At 42.6% G+C, this 16,314-nt stretch overlaps 1 protein-coding gene across 2 annotated transcripts; it reads right to left on the reverse strand.

The window, feature by feature from the left end:
• Positions 1-2,923: 2,923 nt before the first annotated feature.
• Positions 2,924-4,220, reverse strand: LOC136509107 (probable aquaporin PIP2-7). Of its 2 annotated transcripts, XM_066503917.1 has the most exons (4): positions 3,881-4,220; positions 3,495-3,793; positions 3,270-3,410; positions 2,930-3,096 (listed from the first exon to the last, which is right to left on the reverse strand). In XM_066503917.1, the coding sequence occupies exons 1-4, from the start codon at positions 4,179-4,181 to the stop codon at positions 3,004-3,006; spliced, it is 834 nt and encodes a 277-aa protein (XP_066360014.1). In that variant the 5' UTR covers positions 4,182-4,220; the 3' UTR covers positions 2,930-3,003. The 2 variants fall into 2 exon arrangements, with proteins under 2 accessions (XP_066360012.1, XP_066360014.1); XM_066503915.1 differs by having other exon boundaries at positions 2,924-3,096; positions 3,270-3,793.
• Between the last annotated feature and the right edge of the window lie 12,094 nt (positions 4,221-16,314).

Raw genomic sequence — 16,314 nt, forward strand, 5'->3', positions numbered from 1 at the left:
TCCTTTTTTTATAGCAGATCCTCCCCCAACCTAAATCCAATTGTTCAATCGCCAGATCATCATAGTGCTCTGTACGATGACATTGTGTTGGAAGACGAGGCTGCATCCACACCCTCTCCAAGGAGGTCTCCAACGCCACAGCCGCCACCTCCAAGGAGGTCTCCAACGCCGCTGCCAACACCTCCAAGGAGGTCTCCAACGCCGCTGCCAACACCTCCAAGGAGGTCTCCAACGCCTCCCCCGCCCCCGCCTACCAAGAAGCCTAGCAAGAGGCCAGCCCCTCAAACGAAGAATCAGTCCCCGCCTGCAAAGAAAGCCACCGTGAAACCAAGGGCTATTCCCAAAATAATATCTGAAGAGAAGGAAGAAGGAACTGATGCATATAAAAAAGACATGTCTAGATTCTATGACAAACTTAAAATGAATCAAGAAGCAAGGAGAAACCCAGAGAAACCGTACTTCTTCGTAGCTCCGGATATTTTAAGAAAAAAGGTGACTTCTTACCAGCATCAACAGCGGGAATCTCGTAAGCCGTCCAAATCAACGTTATCAGACTATGACCGCACTCTCACCAAGTCAATTGAGGCGGCACAGAAAAAGAAGCGGGCAGGGAAAGGAGTTGCCCAACTCGGACAACAAGCGCACCAATCAATCCCCCCGCTAGTTGTTGGTAATGAATATGGTTCGAATTTAGGATTAATGCATCAGGCAAACATACCTCCGGATGTCGATTTGGATCACCTTGGTGAATTTCTTGATGAGACTGGTCTCGACCTTTACCAGATGTTTGGTGATGGAAACATTGAGAGTGCGGCGGAGGTTGATATTTGGAAGAAAAAATTTGTACTAGGCCAGAGTCTATACAACCCTCAAGCCTTATCTGATCTGGGGACGCAAATGTACCTGCTAAACAAGTGGTACATGCAGGCGTCTACCAGTGGAGACTTCTGCGTTGGTGTCAGAATTAGAGACGAACATTGGTTCTGTGGCGATGATGTTATGTATGTTGACTTTGCAGAATTTCATCAACTATGCCACCTTACCTCTCTGGACAAAGTTATCATTAGCTGCTATTGCCTGTAAGTAATAATTCTTTCGATCTATTATTAAACTCATCATATATGTGCATATGCATATAAATTATCCTAACAAGTACTATATATATGCAGATTTACAATGACAGAGCTCAGAAAGGAAGGCTGCAATGAAATTGGTTTTGTTGATCCCCATATAGTATTCAAAGACCCAATTACTCCAATGACTAATTGGAAGTCTGAGTCAGAGAGTAACATCATGAACTTCTTAGTGAACCAACGCCACAAGAAGGATATACTCTTTCCCTATAACTTCAAGTGAGTGTTAATCATGTCGATCATAGCCTTAATGGCTCATATGTTGATTCTAGTTAATTAATGAGTGTTATGCGTTATATCCTATAAACACATGCAGCAATCACTGGATATTGATGGACATCGATCTGGTGAAAAGTCACTTGATAATCTATGACTCGATGAGAAAACCACAACAAGACTACCAAGATATGATAGATATTATCCAGAGGTAATTTCGGGATCTCTAGCAACTATATATACACACAAACATGATGATTAACTATATCTGATGACGTGGCAAATTTTTTATTGGGCAGTGTTTGGAAAACCTTTATTGAGAAGCAACACATGGAAAAATGCAAAGCGCCACTGAATGTAATCCCATTGAAAGTAAGTCCCCTGAATCGCATCATCTTTATTAATTAAACATATAGCTTTCACCGGATCACCAGATTGGATGACAAATCTTTTTCTCGTAAAGTGGTGTCTGAGGCAGGAACAGGGGAACAACTACTGTGGTTACTATGTTTGCAAGTTTATCAAGGTGCTCTCCCAAAGAACTCCTACAGAGAGACTCAAAGTACGTTAAAAATACACTATATATTCATTTAATTATTATTATTGATTGTGTTACTATGTCTTTATATATATATATATATGTACATATATTAATTTATTTTCCTTTAATTCAAACCTGTAGACTCGATGGTTGGAGGAAAAGGTCATACGGCAAGACCAAATCAAAGCAATTCAAGAGTCTATAGCCGGATTTTTTAATGAGCAGGTCATCGATTCCAAGGGCGAGTTCTACTTCGACCCAACACTGCCATTGAAGCCAAGCTAGAGGATGAGAAGAAACTTGTTATGTCACAACAACTATAATGCAATCTTTTGTAATATATGCACATGAAATAATATAATGTAAAATACACATATGCATGCATGCATGTAAATATATATATGATGCATGCATATATATATATATATATATATATATATATATATATATATATATATATATATATATATATATATATATTTCTATGCTTGAATTGTGTGATTTAATACGTTCATTGTGCTTGAACCGAAACATACTATATGCGCATATAAATGTATAATTAGCAGCGTACAATACGACTTCGAAAACCTATTTTGAAAAGAAAACAAAAAAATGAAAAGAAAAGAAAAAAGAAAAAAACCTTTAGTCCCGGTTCGTATTACCAACCGGGACTAAAGGTGCCGGCCATCGTGGCATGTCAGGAGGCACCTTTAGTCCCGGTTGGTGTTACCCACCGGGACTAAAGGTCCTCCTTTAGTCCCGGTTCCTGACCCGGGACTAAAGGACCCCCCCTTTAGTCCCGGATGCTTGCTCCCGGGTGGGGAACCGGGACTAGAGGGGGTTCCCCACCGGGAGTAAAGCTCGGTTCTCTACCAGTGTCTTATTTTTATGAATATTTAATAGTTTTTCCTCCAGTTACAACACACAGGTTTATATACATGGACGACCCACGCAGTTCCCAAATAAAAAAAAAATGGCACGGACAAGCGTGCATACATACTGTTCGTGTAAGGACCTCGTAGCATATATCGAAGAAGACGACAACGAATTGGGCAGGTAGAGAAATCAATTGGAGGAACTACACGCGGAGGCCGCCAATCTTGTTCAGGCAAATCAACGGCTTCGCGCGGCCTCCCCGCGCAGCACGAGCTTGTGGTACAACGCCGCCACCGTCGCCCCGATCAGCGGCCCAACCCAGAAGATCCACTGTACAGCACACGTATATATATATATATATATATATATATATATATATATATATATATATATATATGTCATGTCAATTCCGAATCTTCGACGACTGCTGGTAGCTGACGAATAAATAACACGGTATACTACTAGCTACGTAGTAAGAGTGTGGTTATAGAGATCTTCATTACATGGTCTTTCCATGCTGCGTGCTGGTTGTAGAGGACGGCGGCGCCGAGGCTCCTGGCCGGGTTGATGCCCGTGCCGGTGATTGGAATGGTCGCCAGGTGAACCACGAACACCGCGAACCCAATCGGCAGCGGCAGAAGCACCTGCACGCACGCACGGCCACGGATTAGCACATTGCACTTGTAGCAGGAGCAGGCGTGGAAGTCCAGGAGCCGAGGCGCTCGTACGGGGACGAAGGGGCAGTCGCACGCCGTGTGCTTGGGGTCGGTGGCGGAGAAGACGGTGTACACGAGGATGAACGTGCCGACGATCTCGGCGGCGAGGGCTCCCCCGATGGTGTAGCCGGTGGACACCTCGTTGGCGCCGCCACCGAGGGAGTTGTAGGGGTGCTTCATGATCCCCTTCACGATGCCCACGCCGCAGATGGCGCCCAGGCACTGCGCCACGATGTACAGCAGGGTGCGCACCAGCGACAGCTTCCGCCCCACGAACAGCCCGAACGTCACGGCCGGGTTGATGTGCCCACCTATATTATGATGCAAAAAAAAGTATATAGTACTTGCATGCCGCTCATCAATCAATTCGTCGTCTTCTTCGTCACGTGTATGCATACCTGAGATGCCGCTGGTGCAGTAGACGAGGATGAAGATGGTGGCGCCGAAGGACCAGGCGACGCCGAGGAAGCCGACACCGGTGCACGCTTCGGCCATGGACTGGTTCTTGTACCCGATGACGGTCGCGATGCTCACGTAGAGGAAGATGAGGGTGGCCATGAACTCGGCGATGAGCGCACGGTACAGGCACCACTTCTTCAGCTCGCTCGTGTCCAGCAGCAGGGCCGGCGGCGCATCCCTGTACGGCGCCTTCGCGGCGGCCTCTGCCTCCATCTTGATGGCCACGTCCGTCTCCGACATGGTTTTGGTAGTTTCTCTTAGCTTACTACCAATGCTGCTAGCCCCTACTGATAGGGTTCTTAGACGCGCGTAGGGGGTTTAAATAGGGAAGCGAAGCAGTCTGAACTCTGAAGACGGGCAGAGGAAGATATTATTTCAAGGAGATTCCTTTCCTTCCGATTCACCGTTTTCCATGAATTTACCTTTTCCGTACATTACTAGAATTTCAAAGAGGCGATGAAATTCGCATCCAAGTTGATTTTATGTATGTTGACGTGTCCCTGGAAATTACACGATTGTGCTCATGTGCGCGTGTTCCTATCCGTTTGGTTTAGTGTACGTGCAGCACGTTGAGCTTGTGGTGTCCCAGCAGTTGCAAAACCAACAAGAGTTTCTACACAGGTTAAAATCTTATGGGATATTGTATGACAAGTTCGCGAATAGCATTCAACATCTAAGGCTAATCAAAATTGCTTATCTTTGCACTCTCTCTATTAATTCATATTCAAATACAATACTTATACAGATACTATCTGATCTCTTTTCTGATTGCGATAGGTTTAGCAATTACTCTATATGTTTTTGCCTATGTAAATAGTTTTCTTCCTTTGCATCAAACTTATTTGTGTCTCAATATGTTGTTAGGTGACACCTTACCTCAAGTTAAATTAGCTCTTAACGTAGCCCATGTGTCGGGACCTGTGAATCTATATTTTAAACTTTCAAGCTTTGATCTTAATTAGTTGATGCGATTTTTAATACATTTTAAGTTAAAAATCTAATTCTTAGTGGACCTTTATTCAAAACCCTCCTTTTATATGTTATTCAGAAAAAAAAATAGATCTTAGATTGCACTCTTAGTTACTACAAATGGTATAAAAGTTAAAAATCTAATTCTTAGTGGACCATTATTCAAAACCCTTCTGTCGGTGCAGAAAGTGACCAACACATAAATATTTGTAGTTTTGTTGTACGTTGGGATCGGAGGTGGCCTAGCACTTAATGACACAGGGTTTATACTGGTTCAGGCAACGTACCCTACGTCCAGTTTGTCGGCGCCTACAACACTGCTTGGGTTCTGTCAAGCTAGGGAGGTCACAGGGTACTGTCCTGTAGGTGTATAGGGTACGGTCCTCGGTATTGCGGTTGACTTTGAGTGCCCTGCCTTACTTTCTCCATCTGTTTCCTGGTCCTTACCGAGCGGGCGTCCCCGGTCGGTTGGTCCCAGTCGGCTCTGACTGCGCCAGCCGAAGAGGAGTTGTAAGCAGGGGTTTAGCGCATTCCCGGCCGGAGAAGCGGGTTGGAGTCGGAAGTGGTGTTTTGGCCAGGCCTTCCGGTCGGAGAGGGCATCCGGAGGTGGGTTGGAGACCGAAGCGAGCGCTCCGGTCAAAGAGGCGGACCGGAGTTGGAAGCGGGCGCCGTTCCTCCTTGGCCAGGCCTCCCGGTCGGAGATTGGGTCGCCCTTCTGGCCTGTCGTTTAGGTACTAGGGCCGGTCCAGGAGTTGCGCGTTGGTTCGCAACGTTATCTGCTGGGCCGAACCTTTGCTGGGAAGCCGGTCCATGAGGGACCCCGGGTTTATGAACCTGACACCTCCTTTTATATTTTATTCAGAAAAAAAAATTTAGATCTTAGATTGCACTCTTAGTTACTACAAATGGTATAAAAGTTTTTTGTGCTCTAGAGTCTAGATGTTGAATTTCCTATATCAAAATCTATTTATACAAAAAATTATATCTATCACTTGTACACGCATGTATACTTAACTAGTAGGCCCCCTGCGCATTGCCGCGGGACGTCTGTTGTAGTGCTATATGTTTAAAGTGAGATTATGAGAAGAAGCATAAAAGAGAAATGAAGGAGCTGCAGTTTTAGGGGACTGGGTACTGTCTGTTACTATTACACGATGACGATTACTGATGCAGGACTACTGTGCCACGCTTCAGTGTAGCAAGTTACCCCGCGGGTTGGTTTCTCCCTCACGTGTTTAAGTATAAATAGCATAGCAAAATATAAGGTTTAATTGTTGTATCATGTAAAAAATTAAACCTTTTCACAATACTAAGTGTCACACACGTTGATTTGTCAGCCGATAGGTAAGGAAGAGCAAAAAAGATGGTCGCCATAGTAACCGGTGACACGATTACCGCTAGGGCGTGTTCGGTTAGCAGGATTTCAACCAGGAATCAATCCAGCTCATCAAAGATTATACAAATTAGAGAAGGAAGCCTGATAGGTATTTCCTCCGGTTCTCTAAAGCAAGTCGTTTTGGACATTGACTGGTTTAAGTATAAATGCAATATTATCTAAACTAAGTGGCACACACGTTGACTTGTCACCTGATAGGTACTCCCTTCGGTTCTCTAAAGCAAGTCGTTTTGGACATTGACATGGTCTTTAAGAAACGACTTTGACTACAACTTTTTGCTATAAAATATTTATAAAATATAGTCAATATATACTTTTATGAAACTACATTTCGAGATGAATCTACTTACATCACTTTCATATTTTCAAACTCAACCCAAAAAAAGTTATTTCTAGTCAAAGTTTAAAATGTTTGACTTAAGACAACCTCAAAACGACTTGCTTTAGAGAACCGGAGGGAGTAAGCAAGAGCCAAAAAAAAAAAGACGTTAGCTACATTAAACGGTTTAAGCATAAATAGCACAGGAAAATTTAATTGTTGTACGCACTATTATGTGATATAAGTGTCACACACACGCTGATTTGTTACATATGACAGGTAAGCAAGAGCAAAAAAAAAAGGTATTTGCTATAGTAACCGGTGAATAGTGGAGCATCAGGTGGCCATCCGCACCTCTTCGGTTGAGTAAAAGAAAAAAGAAAAAGAAGAGATGTACAGCTGAGCAAAAAAAAAAAGGGGAAAATGTTTGCTACAAAAATGATTGATCCATACCTGAACAGGGGAACATAAGGTGGACCAAAAACCAAAAAAAGGAAAAATGGCTGCTACAAAAAATGTTTGATCCGTACCTGAACAGGGGAACATAAGGTGGACATCCGTACCAAAAACAAAAACGAAAGATGCACAGCTGAGTGGGAAATTAAAAGGAAGAACAGGTGGTCGCTACAGTTGAACATAAAATGTTGTTCCAACAGTAACTGTTGTTCCGTACGCCTATAGCTGTATAGATGAAGATGAAAATGTTTGCTGCAAAAAATGTTTGATCCGTACCTGAACAGGGGAACATAAGGTGGACATCCGTACCAAAAAGAAAAAAACGAAAGATGCACAGCTGAGCGGGAAAAAGGCTTGTAGGTGGCTACCAAGGATTGTCACATGCTACGCAAACCCAATGCGAATGAAACTGCCAAGGCAAGTATGTACCTTGCTTGTGAGCAGCACCTGGACGAGCACATGAGCCTAGGAACAAAACAAAATAAAAGCCTTCAATGCTTGATAAGCATCTCGTTCAATTCTTTTTAAAAAGCCAAGCTGATGAGCCTCCTTTCAAGCTTGTTCTCCAAGCGAGCAACCTGTATTATCCGCTTAGCCTGTTAATTAGGCACATTATACACTAGTAGAGAAACGATTTTTGATCAACTTCAAAATTTGGCTTTAGTCCCGGTATTTTTCACGTTCGGGACTAGAGAAACCTTTAGTCCCGGTTGGTAGCTCCAACCAGGACCAAAGGTCCCTGCCCAACGGCTACTGCGGCAGGCTTTTACTGCAGGGGACCTTTAGTCCCCGTTGAAGCTACCAACCGGGAGTAAATGTTAACTTTTACTCCCGGTTGGTCCCTTCAACCGGGAGTAAAAGTCTACTCCCGGCTGGAGGCTCCGTCCGGGACTAGAAAGGGACCTTTAGTCCCGGTTGCTGTCTCCAACCGAGACTAAAGATCCCCTCCTATATACTCCTTCCTCCCCGAGCCCGAGCTACTTCGAGCTCAGTGTTCTTGCTTCATCGCCGGCCTCTCTTCTTCCTCATCGCCGGTAATCACAAGATTTCTTCGATTCCCCCATCGATTCTTCGGTTCTAAAGGTTACCAACTTTATACTCTCATGTTTCATCAGTAGCATATCTCATTTTGTGGACTAGATATATGTGGTTTTTTATGGTGGATTTTTTTAATTGTAAGTCATTTAAGCTCAAAATCACTTTAAAGTTTGCATATTTGGATGAAGGAAGGTTAAAGTTGTTATTCAAAACTAGTATTCAGCTTTCATTTCTAGCATGCATAGCACACTTCATGGTTTAGAGATATAGAGAATTTTAGAGTTTTTTTAATTTTAATTGTTTATAAAATGAGAAATTTATATTATATTAAAAATGAGTATAGAGAGTAGATGACAACTGCTTCCGGGTCCTCAGCCTCTCATCAGGTTCCAAAGCGACTGAGGCCGGACCTCCCTCTCATTGCATGCGGCAAGTATGAGGAGAAGATTGTGATGGAGTACCGGGTGAGGAAGGAGTGTCCCAACAAGGCCCGTATCTTCTATAAGTGTCCGGATCGCAATGTGAGTTATTTTGTCGCATTTGATGATTATGGTTAATTTATACTTCTTTTCATGATTATTGTGATTAAAGTTCTAATTTTTTGTTTTAATTTCAGTGGGATGGCACTGGATGTTCAGGCTAGTACTGGGAGGAAGAGTATGTTGAACACGTGCAAAACTCTCTTGCACAGGCGGCTACGGCGGCTGATGAGGCAGTGATCCTATGGAAGAAGCCCATAGATGTTGAACAAACGCATGATCTGTCTATTTTAGTTGGAATTGGTCGCGAAATCCTTATGCTGCTGAAGTGCATTTTAGCTTTAGTTTTTTAGTGGTAGTTGGGATTGTCTACATTATAGCGAGACTTTCATAAATTAATACCTTGTGTGGTGGCATGCATGTCGTATAATTAACTAATTATGTTCTAGGTTTTAATATGGTATGTATGTCATGTAATGCAGATGAGCCGGCATTGGATGTACAATGCTGATCGCCGCTCCCAAGAGTTCATTGAGGGTGTGCATTCTTTCTTACGTGTGGCCGAGGCAAACAAACGCGATGGTTTCATGTGCTGCCCATATGCCATATGAAAGAATTTGAAGGAATATGCTAGCTCAAGGAGTCTTCATTCACACTTGTTGAAGTCAGGTTTCATGCCAAACTATATTTGTTGGACGAAGCACGAAGAAACCGGGGTTGTAATGGAAGAAGGTGAAGAAGAACAATGGGACGATGATAACATTATTGCTGAATATAGTGCCTTCAATGATACTGTAATGGGGGAAGCTGAAGAAGAGCTACGGGCAGAAGATGAGCCCGCTGATGATCTTGGTCAGGCCATTTGTGACGCACAAAGAGAATGCGAAAGTAAAAATGAGAAGATCAAGTTCAAGCGCATGCTAGAGGATCACAAGAAATTGCTATACCCAACTTGTGATGCAGGGCAGAAAAAGTTGGGTACCATACTGGAATTGCTGCAATGGAAGACAAAGAATAGTGTATCTGACAAGGGATTTGGGGAGTTACTGAAAATCCAAAAGAAGATACTTCCAAAAGATAACAAATTGCCCGCCACTACGTACGAAGCAAAACAGGTAGTCTACCCTTTGGGATTAGAAATCCAGAAGATACATGCATGTCCTAATGACTTCATCCTCTATCGTGGCGAGGAGTACGAGAAGTTAGGTGCATGCCCGGTATGTCATGTATCACGGTATAAGATCAGGCGAGATGACCCTGGTGATGTTGAGGGCGAACATCCCACGAAGAAAATCCCTGCCAAGATTATGTGGTATGCTCCTATAATACCACACTTGAAATGTCTATTCAGAAACAAAGACCATGTAAAGTTGTTGCGATGGCACAAAGAAGACCGTAAGGTAGACAATATGTTGAGACACCCTGCTGAAGGGTCCCAGTGGAGAGCAATCGATAGAGAATTCCCGGAGTTTGCAAATGACGCAAGAAACTTAAGGTTTGCTTTAAGTACAGATGGTACGAATCCTTTTGGGGAGCAGAGCAGTAGTCATAGCACTTGGCCTGTTACTCTATATATCCACAACCTTCCTCCCTGGTTATGCATGAAGCGTAAGTTTATTATGATGCCAGTGCTCATCCAAGGCCGAAGGCAACCTGGCAATGACATCGATGTGTACCTGAGGCCACTAGTTGAAGAACTTCTACTTTTGTGGAACAGACTAGGTATACATGTGTGGGATGAGCACAAACAGGAGCACTTTGACCTGCGAGCATTGTTGTTCATAACAATCAATGATTGGCCTGATCTAAGTAATCTTCAGGACAATCAAACAAGGGATATAATGCATGCACGCACTGGTTCGATGACATTAAAGGTATATTCTTAAAAAATGTCAAAAGGTCGTGTACCTTGGCCATCGTCGATTTCTTCCTACGAATCACCCCCTAAGAAAGAAAGGCAAGCATTTTAAAGGTAAGGCAGACCACTAGACCAAGCGGGGCAACCAAACTGGTGAGGATGTACTCAATATGGTCAAGGATGTGAAAGTAGTATTTGGAAAGGCACATGGCAGCGAACCTATCCGAACAACGCTGACGGTCACGCACCCATGTGGAAGAAGAAGTCCATATTTTGGGAGCTACCCTATTGGCAAGTCCTAGAGGTCCGTAGTGCGATCGACGTGATGCACCTGACGAATAATCTTTGTGTGAACCTGCTAGGCTTCATGGGTGTGTATGGGAAGCCTAACGACACACTTGAAGCACGATAGGACCTGCGGTGTTTGAAAGAATGAGACAACCTGCATCCAGAGAAGACAGATGATGGATGCCTTACTTAAGTCTTGCCAGCTACACTCTTAGCAAAGAAGAGAAGAAAAACATGTTTGAATGCCTAGCAAGCATCAAGGTACCATCTGGATTTTCCTCGAATATAAAGGGTATAATAAATGTGCTAGAGAAGAAATTCCTAAACTTAAAGTCCTATGACTGTCACGTGCTCATGACGTAATTGCTTCTAGTTGCATTAAGAGGAATTCTACCTTCAAATGTACGTCTAGCCACCGTAAAGCTATGTGCATTCCTCAATGCAATTTCTCAGAAGGCAATCGATCCAATGGATCTAGCTAAACTACAGAATGATGTGGTTCAATGTCTTGTTAGCTTTGAGTTGGTGTTCCCTCCTTCCTTCTTTAATATCATGATACACCTCCTAGTTCACCTGGTCAAGGAGATTAGCATTCTTGGACCTGTGTTCCTGCACAACATGTTCCCCTTTGAGAGGTTCATGGGAGTCCTAAAGAAATATGTTCACAACCGTGCTCGGCCAGATGAAAGCATCGTCAAGGGCTATGGAACAGAGGGGATCATTGAGTTTTGTGTTGACTTTATTCTCGACCTTAACCCGATTGGTGTTCCTGAATTGCGACACGAGAGGAGACTAAGTGGAAAGGGGACACTAGGGAAGAAATCATATATTGGTACGCAGGACAATTATTTTAATAAAGCACACTACACAGTTCTACAAAACTCCTCCTTGGTGGATTTGTATATCGAGACACATAAAGAGTTGCTTCGATCCGAGTTTCTAGGGAAGTCTGAAGCTTGGATTTCATGTCAGCACATGGAAACTTTCAGCGACTGGTTGGGAAAAGAATGTCAGGGTGATGAGAGTATTGATGAGCAACTGTATTTGTTGGCTAGACAGCCATCGTGGCATATCCTCACATACAAAGGGTACGAGATAAATGGAAATACATTTTACACAGTAGCCCAAAATAAAAGGAGCACCAACCAAAACAGTGGTGTCCGCATAGATGCCACCGACCCTAATGGAAATAAGCAAACATATTATGGCCGTATAGAGGAGATATCAGAACTAAACTATGCACCTACTTTTAAGGTACCTTTGTTCAAGTGCCAATGGGTAAAGGCGACTGGAGACGGCGTAACAGTCGACAACCAGTATGGAATGACAACCGTGGACCTCAACAATATTGGGTATAAAGATGAACTATTCGTCCTTGCCAAGGATGTGAATAAGGTGTTCTATGTCAAGTACATGTCTACAAAACCGAAGAGAGGAAAAAACAACAACGACCCAATCAATGAGCCAAAGCGCCACATAGTTCTTTCAGAGAAAAGAAACATCGTCAGAATTGAAGACAAGTCAGACATATCAGAAAATTATGAAAAAGATGACCGAATTCCACCCTTTACAGTGAACAAAGACCCAAGCATCTAGCTAAATGATGAGGACACTATATGGTTACGGCGTGATCATAACCAAGGGATATACGTTAAGAAGAAGTTCACTATTGTGCCCGCTTAATATATATAGTGATGTTTAATAGTGTGTATTAGAGGTATTATGTAATAATTGTGAATTTAGATATGTTTATTAGGTGTTTCCTTTTTTCTATGTTCAGATTAAATTTGTATTTGATGGTGGGATTTCCATGTCGCTTTTGGACAATGAGTGATAAAAAAATAAAAAGATTTACGTAAAAATGATGTGAAAACAAATTTCTAATCGAAAACAAAAGTTTTAATGATTTAAATTAAACACTACATTTTTGCATTAATGAAATAGTAATTATTAATGACATTATGTTTCAATATTTATAAGAAAAAACAAAAAACTTTAGGTCACACAATTTTCCTGTGTGCAATAAAGCAAAAGTAAATCCATCTTCTTTTAAAACAATTTTATGCCTTGTATTTAATTTACTGTGCAATTAACAAGACTTTAACATTTTATAGAAAGAAATATAAAAAAACAAATGGAGCTTGAAACGGACAGGAAGTGAAACTGCAGCCCAACTTTAGTCCCGGGTAGATCTACCACCCGGGACTAAAGGTGGGCTGCATTTTTTATGGCCCGCCAAAATACACCTTTAGGCCCGGCTCATAATACCAGCCAGGACTAAAGGTAGTTCCGGCTGGTATTACGAGCCAGGACTAAAGGTAACCAGCCGGGACTAAAGGTCTTTTAGTCCCGGGAGTTTACAGGAGCCGGGACTAAAGGTCCCTCTCCTATATAAGGCGGTTGTTTCTTCTTCCTCCTCACTCTTCGTCTTCGTCGCCCATCGCCACTGCCACCGCCACCGCCCTCGTCACCCTCGACATCTCTCTGCCTCCACGCGACGGGCGACAGCGCTAGTCGGGAATCGGCGCCGGCGCACCGCCCCCATCCTAGCTGGCGGACTCCTTAGGCGGCTAGGCCCTAGCTCTCCACCTTCGCACCCCCAGTCTCTATGCCGCTTGCCCTGTCTTCAGCCACGCCAGCGCATCCCCAGTCCCCGCGCCACCGTCTCCTGTCACGTCGGCACGCCCCCAGCCTCGGCGTCGTCCGCTCTCCAACCAGGCTGGCGGCAAGCCTGGTATGAACCGAGAATCCTCTTCCCCTCCATTCTCTTCTTCCTTGCAAAATATCTAACGCTAACTTTCTCTGATCTAATTTGATATTCTGATGTAGCTTTTAGATGTAGCCATCTAGGTAGCAGAATTGTAGAAATTAGCCAGGATTTATTGGTTGATTACTTATGAGTATTTAATTTAAGACTTATTATGCTATTTACTATTTGTATACCGAATCGTGGGTCAATTTTTATGCTACTTCACCGAATTGTTATACATACATCTAAATTTGTTATACATATATATTAGAGTTATAAATTTATATTGTTATATATATAAATTTGTTATACATACATATTAGAGAGTTATAAATTTGTATTGATATATATATATATATATATTTGTTATACATATTAGAGAGTTTTAAATTTATATTGTTATATATAAAAATTTGTTATATATATCACTTGCCAAGAAATATTTCTAGAAAATAAGAAATCAAAGTTATGCTTTGGAGACTTGAATTTTGAGTGTAGTTATTTAATTAATTTTAAGCACATGACTCGATCCATTTTATAGATATATGGTTTTTATTTTTTATAGATATATCTAGTGGTGTAAAAGCTAGATGGCTGCCCCGAGAGACAACATGGATGAAGAAATGATGGATATTATCAACACTGGCACTCAATTTGCCGATGGTGACCAGCAGGATGTAGATGACGGGAGTCAATACCTGGCTCTTGAAAATAAGCAAGAAAATATTGTGCAAGAAAATACTGGTGAGGAATATATATTTATATATATATATATTTGAATATTATATATATATATATATATATTTGAATATTATATATATATATATATATTTGAATATCTATCATCTATTATGTGTACACATGATATTTATTTATTCTTTTTTTATACGTAGCCCTCTAGATCGATGACCACAACGGCGAAAAGCAAAATATTCGAGGCCCAAAAAAGCCATTGGAGGGGCGCTACATAATATTAGAATTCAATATCGAGACAGGCGAACCACTTGTTCCACATGCAAGGAAATTCGTGCAACACTGTGGGTACCTTGTAAGGGACATACTTTCGATCAGTGCCCTTGAATGGAAGCAAAAGATCAACTAGCCTCATGTTAGTTTTGTCTCTGATCTTGATAAGAATTTAATTTGGGATGATATCCTTCAACATTTCATGTTGCAAGCGGATGATTATGATGATATCAATGATGATGAATTGAAGGAGCTAGTTCGAAAGTGGGCTATGAATAAGATGGCCACACAATTCCAGACTTGGAAGAAATTCTTATACACGAAATACATCAAGAAGAACCAAACGCCCAATTTCAATACTAGGGGCCCGCTCGCGAAGTTGAGGCCCTAGTGGAATGATTTTGTACAGTACAAGATATCGGAAGAGGGTGAGGAACGGGTGAGAAGGAACCAAGAAAATGCCCGACAGAAGGTATACCAGCATGGCATGGGATCAGGTGGCTACGCGGCTGCCATTCCCAAGTGGGAAAAAATGGAAGCGGACGTTCTTGCCAAGGGTATCACACCAGAACCACTCAATTGGCCCAAACGCGCGAAGAATTGGTTTTTCGCTCATGGGGGAAGACTAGACCTAGAGACCGGGAAGCTGGTTCATGGCCCAAAACTCGAAAGAGCAACACAAAGATTTTCTTATGCTCTATAAGCTAAAGCTATTGGTGCGTTTAGGCCCAATAGAGAGAAGGATGAACTGACGTATGCCATCGAGACTGTTGAACATAGTGGTCGAACGAGAGGTTTAGGACGGAACATTTCTTGGGAGCATGGTTTCTCTAACGACAGAGATACCTACAGAAGCCGGTAGAGAAGGAAGGATGAGGAAGCAGCATGGATCAGAAGGTTAGAGAAATATGTTCATGAGTCACGGGAGGTGTTGCTTCAAGCATAGGAGCGCGAAAAAGACACGCAAGCTAGAATGCAGGAGGAAATCATAAAGCAAGTGCAAATAGCAATGAGTGTCCAAAGATAGGCATTAGATCTAGAAATCAACATTAATATTAGCCCCCTGATCAATTGAAAAGCAGTTGTGCTTCCACGGAGTTACCAAATTAAGATGACGCAATGCTACGTTTCCCCGTGGATGACATCACTACACCGTTTACATCATGTGAGCTACATATTCCAAAAGGGAATGCCACAATCATGGTGGCTCTCGGTGTTTTTTCTCCTCCAGATCCTACCAAGACACTAAGAATCCATGGGGTAATAATACCACCTGGATATGTTAGCGTCTTAGTGGATAGAGTTAACAAAGGTTTTAGTGATCTGACTCTTGACATTCCAGGAGGTGATGGGGAGAAGACTCTAGGAGAAGCAGAGAAGACATTCATACTATGGCGCAAGCGCTACATCATTATTCCTGGGATCTCTAGTCCACCGCCGCTTCCTCAACTGCCAGACAATAGGTGCAGACAAAAGTGAACGAAATAATTTTTTCACTAATTTTCTATTGACATGCATGATTAATAATAACAATTTCTTATACCTAATTATTCTTTTTTGTACTCACACAGCAGGGTCTCCGCCAACCTAAGTCCAATTATTCAATCTCCAGATCATCATAGTGCTCCGAGCAATGATTATGCAACACCGCCACCGCCGCCACCTTCAAGGAGGTCTCCAACGCCTCTAAGGAGGTCTCCAACGGCTGCCCTGCCTCCCTTGATGATCAAGAAGCAGCCAGCTCCTAAGAGGTCCACCTCGCAAACGAAGCCATTGGCCCACCAGCCGGCAAAGAAGAAAGCCTCCTCTAATCCAGTTATTCCCCAAAAACTGTCTTACGAGAAAAGTGAAAAGG

The sequence above is a fragment of the Miscanthus floridulus genome, chromosome 15 (genome assembly GCF_019320115.1).
Source record: "Miscanthus floridulus cultivar M001 chromosome 15, ASM1932011v1, whole genome shotgun sequence".
Lineage (NCBI taxonomy): Eukaryota > Viridiplantae > Streptophyta > Magnoliopsida > Poales > Poaceae > Miscanthus > Miscanthus floridulus.

What these genes read in the sequence shown, in the direction of transcription:
- LOC136509107 (XM_066503915.1), bottom strand. Translation starts at nt 4,181, where the DNA reads ATGTCGGAGACGGACGTGGCCATCAAGATGGAGGCAGAGGCCGCCGCG. An exon ending in CTGCACCAGCGGCATCTCAG is followed by an intron (nt 3,794 to 3,880) that starts GTATGCATACAC and finishes ATCATAATATAG; the next exon opens with GTGGGCACATCAACCCGGCC. An exon ending in ACGCAGCATGGAAAGACCAT is followed by an intron (nt 3,097 to 3,269) that starts GTAATGAAGATC and finishes TGTGCTGTACAG; the next exon opens with TGGATCTTCTGGGTTGGGCC.